The sequence below is a fragment of the Danio aesculapii genome, chromosome 21, assembly GCF_903798145.1.
Source record: "Danio aesculapii chromosome 21, fDanAes4.1, whole genome shotgun sequence".
In the NCBI taxonomy this organism is placed as follows: domain Eukaryota; kingdom Metazoa; phylum Chordata; class Actinopteri; order Cypriniformes; family Danionidae; genus Danio; species Danio aesculapii.
This window is the reverse complement of record NC_079455.1, coordinates 30,646,579-30,657,343: the sequence shown is the minus strand read 5'-3', so window position 1 is coordinate 30,657,343 and position 10,765 is coordinate 30,646,579. Positions and strand designations below refer to the sequence as shown.

General features: G+C 35.7%; 1 protein-coding gene across 7 annotated transcripts in view; it reads right to left on the bottom strand.

Annotated features, from left to right (window-relative positions):
• Nucleotides 1–774: 774 nt before the first annotated feature.
• The window catches only part of ehmt1b (euchromatic histone-lysine N-methyltransferase 1b), a 46,503-nt gene continuing 36,512 nt past the window's right edge, over nt 775–10,765 (bottom strand). For all 7 annotated transcript variants that reach the window (XM_056445966.1, XM_056445970.1, XM_056445965.1 and 4 more), the window contains 8 exons: nt 10,379–10,543; nt 10,129–10,273; nt 9,969–10,046; nt 8,050–8,165; nt 6,289–6,375; nt 6,050–6,128; nt 4,196–4,371; nt 775–2,467 (listed from right to left, as the gene is read on the bottom strand). In XM_056445966.1, coding sequence (XP_056301941.1) covers nt 2,284–2,467; nt 4,196–4,371; nt 6,050–6,128; nt 6,289–6,375; nt 8,050–8,165; nt 9,969–10,046; nt 10,129–10,273; nt 10,379–10,543 — 1,030 coding nt within the window. In that variant the 3' untranslated portion in view covers nt 775–2,283. The remainder of the gene's footprint in view (nt 2,468–4,195; nt 4,372–6,049; nt 6,129–6,288; nt 6,376–8,049; nt 8,166–9,968; nt 10,047–10,128; nt 10,274–10,378; nt 10,544–10,765) is intronic.

The window sequence follows — 10,765 nt, the reverse complement described above, 5'->3', positions numbered from 1 at the left end:
TGCTCAAGTACCACCCATTTGCAGCTGCATGGCTCCGACCTTTATGCCCTTCTTGCACTTCCCTTAGTCTCAGAAGCATCATTTATCAAGCTCAGGCTCACTGTACACGTCATGATTTTGCCAAGTACGATGCGATCCTGGAACATCATTTTAGTTCGAAAGTGTAATCCATGCCTATTCCATACCCCTAAACCCAACCACAATAACTGTAAATAATTCCCAAAATCAGAGGGGAATAATAGTTGGATAACAATCATGTGCATAAACTGTAAGCATAAACGGTAAACATATCCCTTAATTCTGATTGCCATGTTGTTCCAGGATCAACGTAGATGTTAATCTAGGAACATCAGGTTGTGGGCTCACTGTACGAGAGTAAGCCACACCCACTTATTTGCAAGTTGCGGTCTACACAGAATTTAAAATAAATAAAAAAAATTCAACTGACAATTACTTCTGCAGTAATGTTATATCCCATCTCATGAGGAAATATAACTATAGGTATTGTCAGAAAAGTGGCTAATTCACACAACTTCATTCATATGAAAACGTACGGTTTTTAAAAAGGTGTGCCCCCAAACCCCACCCCGTAACCCTACCCCTCATTGGGGGATGAGCAAATCGTACTAAAACGTACGAACGAGATCATACAAATTATTAATAAACCAAAAAGTTGTGAATTACCATGACATTGTGTTGGCCACCACCCCATTTGCAACACTAGAATACATCAACACAGCCGTTCATATTTTTCAGATGATATCAACAGAGATGTTTATCTTTTATTAGTAGCAAATTTATTGAAAAAGAAAAACACAACCAGTAAGATTGTGCATCATGTTTCACTGTCAAGAAATATGTTACAGTTATCTTTTCTTTTTCCTCCCCCCTCAATTTGCAGTGTATTGTATCTCTATGTCTGGGTTTGCACGAAGAACATGACTACACTATCAACATTTAAAAGACCGTAATAGTTTCACCATCAACATGGACTCATGGAACAAAACTAAACAAGCTAAATATGTCAAAACTACAGTTAGAAAAAAAAAAAAAAAAAAAATCAGAGGTCAATTTAAAAATACAAATGAAAAACGAAAAAAAAATGCATCTTCATATTTTACAACTTGTATTCACTTAGTGAGTAATAAAAAAATAAACATAACAAAAACCTTTTTTTTTCAGCACCATTTGCGTTTTCCTACACCGACCGCATTTCATTCCAGTCCTATTCCTAAAGCACGCGTCTCAAAAGCATGCTAATAGGCTCCGTCGCTGTGATCGAAAGTACGCACAGAAAATATTTTTACAGATTTCATTTGCATTGATGGGGGATGCACATCATTTGCATTAAACAGAAGCTGTGTGTATCCAGGCCTGTAACATGCAGGAAATAACCCATAGGGCTTGTTTTCAGACACAGATTAAGCCTCGTCCAGGATTGCTTTGCATTTCCAGTGGCGATTCACCATTAAACACATTTTTACTCAAGAACCGGGCTCTTACCAGAAAGAAATAGGCCACAAATGTCCCGTTCAGAGGCCATTTCATGATTTCGGTAGCTCTGGCATGACGTCCTGCGTCTGTGAACCAATAAGAGGAGGAAACGCACAACGTTCGCACTAAAGTCCCATGACTGCTAGCCTCAGCACACTGTAAGAACCAGAAAAGACTGTACGGGGAAAAATTTGGTCTTTGACAATTACAATTTTCTGCGAATGCACAAAAACTAAGAACAGAAAAACATAACAAAGATGCGTCAAGAGTTAAACCATTATTTCAAAACTCGTTTGGGAGTTTGAGCTTTCGTTCACCTCGACTGTTTATAAAATCATTTATGAGAATGATTGAGAACATGGTTTAAGGGCAGGAGAACACATTGTGACGTCTGAATTGACGAAATGTGTGACGAAATAATGTAAAGTGCCACACATTCCCTTAAGTTGGCTCAAACAGCCTCATTCTTAAGAAGAAAAAACAAAAATCCACTTTACAAGATGTATCGTGGTCCAAAAGGGGCAGGCTGACGATAAAAAAAAAATCCATACAAAATGTGCATTCAGAACACCCCAAACACCAGTCCAATCGTGCACCTCTCACCTTCAAGATTTGAAACCCCTAAACCATACCAAACAATCGAAGTTCGGACCACCAGAGCGAAATGTGGCACTGTGGGTGTAGCATCAGTTGGCCTGGGGTTTGGTACCCAGAGATGGCAGAGATGTGCTCGTGCTGGTGAAGGGAGGTGCAGGCTGGCAAAGGTGGCAAACATGGTTGTGAGAGGGATTAGCTGGGGCTGGATGGGGTGGATGAGCTGGTATCAGGCAGGGCGCTGGGCTGCTGGTCACCTGGTGTACTATCTGCCTGTGTCTGGGCGATGGCAGCTGCAGAGTGCTTGCATTTGGATGAGCCGCACTTGCAGTTGAACAGCTTCCCCTTTACGTCCCAGAAATGATCTCCATAGTCAAACCTGGGAGGGGAGAGAAATGAGAAACTATATATTTCAATACAAATAAATGCTTTCATTAAGGCACTGATATTCTTCTGGTGACATCACAAAATTAAGCTGAAATGAATTGAAATAACTTGCATTTCACGTGCATTAAGTAAAAGCAGCCATAGCCTATTACTTAAAAACTTGCATTCAAATACATATATTTGTGCAAAAGAGAAATCCAACTTTTAATAGCTGTTTTGTACCTCAAAATAGACATCATTCGCTACTAGAAATGACAAAGTCCACTTATAATGCACAACTTCTTTTTAGTTTAAAAATATAATACTTTATTAATATAAATAAAATATAATACTTAAAATAATGTAATATAAACAAGTTTTTGTCTCAAAAACGAAAGGTTAATTTGCTTATTGAGATATACAGCAAGCAACTTTATTTCTTTATATTTATGGTTACGGTTTTCTCCAGTGCATTGATTAACATGATCTGTTCACAGCTTAAAAACAATCAGTGCAATAGTAAGTTGCTGTGGGGTAAAACATCCCACACCCCCGCCCCTTTTTACCCCCTTGGTTAATATTGCATGCTCATTTATTGATAAAACCTCATCCTCCTACAACAACAACAACAACAACAAGAACTAATACTACTTCTACAACAACAACTACTACTACTACTACTACAACAACAACATCTACTAATAGAACAAATACTACTACAATAATAACTACTACTACTACTACTACTACAACAACAACAACAACAATTAATACTACAACAACAACAACTAATACTACAACAACTACTACTACTACTGCTACTACAACAATTAATACTACAACAACAACAACAACAACTAATACTACAACAACTACTACTACTACTGCTACTACAACAACAACAACAACTACTACTACAACAACAACTACTACTCCTACAACAACAACAAATACTACTTCAACTACAACTACTACAACAACAACAACAACAACAACTAATACTACTTCTACAACAACAACTAATACTACAACAACAACTACTAATGCTACATCCTCTAATAGAACAACAAATACTACAACAACAACAACAACAACAACAACAACTAATACTACTACTACTACTACAACAACAACAACAACAACAACAACAACAACAACAATTAACACTACTACAATTAATACTACTACTACTACTACAAAAACAACAACTAATAATACTACTACTACAACAACAACAACAACAAATACTACAACAACTACTCCTACTGCTACTACAACTAATACAACTACAACAACAACAAGAACTACTACTACTACTAACTACAACAACTATTACAACAACAACTACTACTACTACTATTATTAAAACAACTACAACAACAACTACTACAACAACAACAATTACTACTACTATTACAACAACAACTAGTACTACTACCATTACAACAACATCAATAACCATCTAATATTAGGATTTTTTAAGCTGCTTTCTTTTTTGTCATTGCAGAAGTTACTAGCAAAATATATTTTAGGAAAAATACAAAACTTGATACATTTTAATTTGGGATGATTAAAAAATATATTATTTATATATACACATGAGAGACTGTCTCAGGGAGAAAAAGTGAATATATTGAGGCCTTTGAGTACAGGATGACTAGAAAACACTAACCCCAACCTATATCGTAAAGCAAAATTCACATTAAGTTAGCAAGTAAATGGACAATGATGTGAATCAGACCCAAGTTCATCTCCGGCACTGATGTTCTTGCAGGCGAAGAATGCGATGTGAGGAAATCGGAGGTCCTGGTGAGAGGTAAACACTCGACAGGGGAGCAGATTGGGCTCACAGTGATGGTTTATGAAGCGGCTGATGTTCCCATAGAAACGAGCATCAACGCAGTACATGTCACCCACCTGCAACAGAAAATAAATTGAGATTGTGTTTGCCAAGGGACGTGAAATATGAGATTTATTTTGAAAGGGTTAATAAAGCAGGGTTTTATAAATGTAATATAATTAAGAGAACTGTTTGAATTGTGTGTTTTTTATTTTTATCTAGAAATTTTGTGCATGGTTGGCATTTATAAACGTCTAGAAGGGATAGATCACACAAAAATGAAAATGTACTCACGCTTAAGTGTTTCTTAAGCTTAAGTGTTCACAAAACTTTTTGGATTTCTTTTTTCTGTTAAACACAACAAAAGATATTCTGAAGAATGTTAGAAACCGGTAACTATTGACTTCCATAGTAGGAAAGACAAATACTATGAAAGTAAATGGTTTCCAACATTGTTCAAAATAACTTCTTTTGTAAATAAAAAGCAAAAGAAGAAGAAGAAAAAAAAACTCAAATCGATTTGTGTCAAATGAGGTTAGCGTAAATGATGACTGAATTCTCAGTTTTGTGTGAACTGCCCCTTTATTGTTTCATTGTTTACCTTTATTTGACCAAAAATACAATCATATTGTGAAATATCAGTACAATATGCTTCTCAATATGTTTTTTTTTTCTCCAATTATAAGTTCAGTCTTCAGTGCTTCTTCAGAAATGCTGATTAATATCCACTAACCTGCTAATAAGCTCAAAGCATATTTTGTTAGAAAACATCATTTTTAAATAAGGTTGTAAATAGTCAACTAAATAGTTCAAAATAGTCTTTAGTCTCCTTGTTAGAGTAACCGACTCCCATGCATAGAATCGCCGGTTCGATCCCAGCTCAGAGTGGATTGGGTGAAGTTGGTCCGTTGGGTTACATGTGGGGGCTCATCCGAGATGGGAGTGATGTTTAGGGGATGAGTGTAATGGAGGCCAGCTAGTGAAGTGCTATGCAGGTAAACCTCACTCCTCTGACCTCAGAAGGTGCTCTATCAACAGATGCTAGAGGCCATGCTCTTTGGCCTCCTTGTTAGAGCAGGGTGCAGTAGGACCGGTCGATTACATGTGTAGGGGCTCGTTCGGGATGGGAGCAAGTGTAACGAAAGCCAGCTAGCAAAGTGCTATGCAGGTAAAACTCACACCTCTGACCGCAAAAGGTGCTCTAACAAGGAGGCTAAAGACTATGGCCTCTACCAGCTGTTGCTAGAGTAACCGAGTACCATACAAAGAATTGCTGGTTCGATTCCAGTTCAGAACGGGTTGAGCGCAGTAAAACCCAAAGATAAAATAAATCCGTTATTAGAAAATAGTTATTAAAACTATTATGTTGAGTAACATGTTGAGAAAATCTTCTTTCCGTTAAGCAAAAATTGGGGAACAAAATATACAGGGGGCCTAATAATTCAGGAGGGCTAATAATTCTGACCTCAACTGTATATAAAACTTAATGCATGTTAATCATTCAACATCACAAAGAAAGACTTGTAAAGTGGTTGCGCAACCCAGATTGTATGCCTCCATCAACTGTCATTGCGAGACTACTGAAGTACAAGTATCAAAAGTATCATGCTATTATGAAATAAAGCATTTCTCTGAGCTGATAGGGGTCAGTTAAAGGATATGCACAGCATTTGCTTGAGGGCATGCAGATAATCCAGCATTGAGAGAGCAGACAGCAGGGGTATAATGTGATTTTAAAGGGGAGGGCGGCAATACCTTGCTGTCCAGACTGAAAAGATAGGAGTCATTCTCTCTGACATCTGCTTCGGCGTCAGAGATGATCTCACCCACGTATCTGTTGCAAGGAAATGAGACATTAGGATGCAAACACACTAAACCCACAATCATATCCATACTGGCACACCTAAATAAACATACACAGGAAGTCTGACACACACGCAGAGGAAGATATATGAACATAATAAAGCTCAGAAGGACGCAAATAAGAAACTCACTCGCAAACAAACGTTCCTTGCGGGATATCCTGTAATGTCTTGACACCCCATCCCATCATCTGTGTCTTGAACAACTGCAGTCTTGCCCTAAAAAAAATGATTAAAAAAAAACAGTCAATCAGAATTAAATGCATTTAACCAGAAGGTCATGGTTGATTTATCAATTTGTTTTCCATTGTTTTTGTCACAATTTCGGCAGGATTTCCTTGACACACGGTGTCGTGGAGAGTCTTAAACGGCAAATGGTGTCATGAGGTAGTCTGGGAACACACTCAGTGCCGCAAACACATTGTAAAAGCCTGTCCTGCTTATTCAAGTTACTTTATTAATTAAAACTGACCTGCAATAGATGATTTTGTCATTAACAATAAAAACATTGAAATATATCTATATCTATCTATCCATCCATCCATCCATCCATCCATATATATATATATATATATATATATATATATATATATATATATATATATATATATATATATATATATATATATATATATATAAATAAATAAAATACAATATATATTTATATATTATATTAAATGCAAATTATGGCTACGCAGTGGCGCAGTAGGTAGTGCTGTCGCCTCACAGCAAGAAGGTCGCTGGGCCACTGTTTCGAGCCTCCGCTCAGTTGGCGTTTCTGTGCGGAGTTTGCATGTTCTCCCTGCGTTCGCGTGGGTTTCCTCCGGTTGCTTCGGTTTCCCCCACAGTCCAAAGACATGCGGTACAGGTGAATTGGGTAGGCTAAATTGTCCGTAGTGTATGAGTGTATGTGTGAATGAGTGTGGATGTTTCCCAGAGATGGGTTGCGGCTGGAAGGGCATCCACTGCGTAAAAACCAACAATAAAAATCATGTGATCCGACCGGGCTTAACAGCCTGTAATTCTACTAGAACTTGCTTCTTGTTCAAATAAAAATTCTGAATGAACCATTTATGTTATTTGTGCAATTCATGAATAAATATGATGATTTAAGAAACAACTGACTGTTCTGCATGTCAAACATGCATGTACTATCCACACATTCAGTTTATTTAAAATACAAATATCAGATCAAAATCGATTACAAGATTTTAAAAAAAGGTTAAGGATAATAGTACAGCCTCAAATGATGAATTAAATGGCATTTTAATACTTTGCAACTATCATTCAAACACCTCGGTTTAGCTGATCTGTCAGTTTTTTTTAATTATTATTATTTAAAATACATTTGAAGACTGATCTGCCCTCCTATGAAAGATAAAGAAGCACATTTTTTCACAGTATTTTCTATAATATATTGTATCTAACAAAAATGTATCTAATATTAATTATTATAATTTTATATTATTAGCCCCATGGCTACAGAACAAACCACTGTTGTCCAATGCTTAATTAACCTAATACCCCTAGTTAACCTAATTAAAATACTTAAGCCTTAAAATTGCTTCAAATAAATTAGATAAAAAAAAACCTAGTAGACTATTATGTACTATCATCATGGTAAAGACAAAATAAACTTTTATTATTTAAGGAATATGAGGCAAATATTTAAAAAAAAATTTTTTGCCTTCAACTGTATAATAATATTTAGAAAAATCACTCATTATTTGATATATTTTATTACTGTTAAACAACGTCAGTGGGGCATTATTTTATCTTTGGTCCATACATCTACAATCTACTGATCTACTACCTGCCTAAAAATCTTGAACTCACACCGTTAAAAGTGTTTAACCCAACTGCTGCTGAAACTCATAAGTGAACCTGAATTACCTCAGTCCATTCTGTACCACGCGGTTTTTGCAGGTTCTCCAGCAGGAACAGGCATGGTTGCACTCAAATATAAGAGGCGGCTCCTCATTACTGAACTCGGGCAGCAGACGACTCTCCTGACGTCACAAACACAAAACATTTCAACTCACACTAAATAGCAAATTGCAACTAAATTTTAACCTGATGTTTAAATTTACAGAGCAAAACGCAAGTGGTTGCCACTATTAGGACAAGTTAGTGTAAATGTTATGCAGTTGAAGTGTGATCTGGATGGTTTTGTGTTACTGGTCATTATAAATGAAAAGCAAAAAGAATATGTCTCTATAATATCATGGTCCATACTAAATGTCTGTTTTTATTTAGGTTTTACTGCTTAACAATATCAAAATTGCTTACAGTACTTTAACACTTAAATCAAAGTATGGGCAAAGTCACAGTCATTTTTGATATAATCACCAACTACAATTTTGACTAGACTTTTTGTATACGGTCCTGTAGTAAGCTTCTTCTTCCTCTAGGTGGAGATGTTTTCAAGTCAATAAGATTAACAGGAGTTTTAAGATTGTAATTAGATGAGACACCGCAGGTGAATATGGTAAGGAAAAAAATATAATTCACTATACTTCCCCAGGTGATTGATTAAATTAAAAACTGGAAAATTTTAGCATTATGTTTTTGAAAATGTTTAAATATGCAAATGTTTTTATTGAATATATACTGCGAAGAGTCTGATTTTTTTATATTTAAAAAATACAGCTATCAGTTATTAGAAATGAGTTATTAAAACTATTATGTTTAAAAATGTGATGAAAAAAATCTGCTCTCTGTTAAACAGAAATTGGATAAACAGAAATAATAAAATTATATTAATATTTTAATTATTTTATAATAATAATATTATTTTAATTTATTTTTTTGCCCACAGTAATCCTACCTTAAATCTATCTTAGCCCCAAAACTACCCAAATATTAACTACATATATAATAATATAAAGTGCTGAGGATTTTTTTACTCAGCATCCGATGTTTATGTTTAGCGGTTTCATTTTGAAAGGAATGAAAAAAAAAACATTCATCACCATTAATCTGAAATGACTGAACCTACACACGGCACCTCAGCCGGCACTTAAAGGCTTTTACATCGGAAGTCTTCATGTACATTTTAAGTCAAAATTATTATTGTTTGTTTGTCTGCGCAAGTGGTGTAGTGGTAGCGTTGACACATGCACTCCGGTGCTCACAGCAACCAGAGTTCGATTCCCGCCTTGCGGTCCTATGCAGATCCTTCCCCTCTCTCTGCTCCCCATGCTTTCCTGTCAATAATCTCTACTGTCCAATACATTAAAAGTGAAAACCCCAAAAAATAATTGTTAAAAATAAATCTAATTATTTTCAAATATTTCCCAAATGATGTTTAACAGAGCAGGGAAATTTTCACAGTATTTACTATAATATTTTTTCTTCTGGAGAAAGTCTTATTTGTTTTATTTCAGCTAGAATACGTTTTATAAAACCATTTTAAGGTCAATATCATTAGCCCCCTCAACGCAATATCTTTTTTGGATTGTCAACAGCACAAACCACAGGTTTACAATCATTAGCCTAATTACCATAACTTGCCCAATTAACCTAGTTAAACCTTTAAATTGCACTATAAGCTGAACACTAGTGTCTTGAAAAATATTATGTGCTGTCATCATGGCAAAAATAAAAGAAATCAGTTATTACAAATGAGTTGTTGAAACTATTATGTTTAGAAATGTGTCAAAAAAAATCTTCTCGTTAAACAAATTGGGGGGAAACTTTTTTTTTGCAGGGGACTAATATTTCTGACTGCAACTATGTAACAAATTTCATCAAAATGGAATAGCACACAGCTTGGATTTCAAGCTCTATGAAGTGTTATGAAATGGACTTACTTTATCATACCAGCAGCGCAGACTTAGTTGGCCACACATACAGCTTGCAGAGGAGCAATCGTCTTTACAGACACAGTACTGTGAAGCGAAAACACCATTATATCGTTTTTTTCCTTTACTCATAGCTGTATTAGTAGTTCCACACTATTTCCACACTCACCTGCAAGTGAGTGATATTTTTGTCAATGTTCAGAGGAGATGTCACACAGCTATCAGGGACGTATTTGTAGTTTTCAGGACAGGGTTCACTGTCCACTGCATTTACACACGGGACGGGGACTTTTTCGTAACCTCTGGCGATGTCCCTGAACACAATGACACCGTGATTTATAGGCTTAGTTCCGGTGTAGATAAACATATGTCAGTGCTGTGAGCTGGAGGACCGTGAGATGTGAAGGAAGTGGACGTACTTGTTGAGAAGCTTCTCTGTGGCGACAGCTTTGCGGTTTGCTTCTCTCTGCTTTTTGTTGGCATGAAGAGCATTCCAGACCTTCGAGCTATGGCTGCAGCACTCCATGGGTGTCTCTCCTTCTTTGTTTTTAAGGTTTACATCAGCACCACGAGACAGAAACAAGCTGCAGGAGGCACAAGAATCAATCATAAAGGCTGGGATGGAATCACAAAATAAATTAAAACTACAACTAAAACATATAATAATATTAATAATAATAATAATAATAATAATAAAAAAAAAAAAACAACAACATTATTATGATTATTAATTCATTTATAGTTAATGCGGTTGTTTTAATATTAGTATTATTATTATAATTAGTAGTTTACATTTAATAAATAAA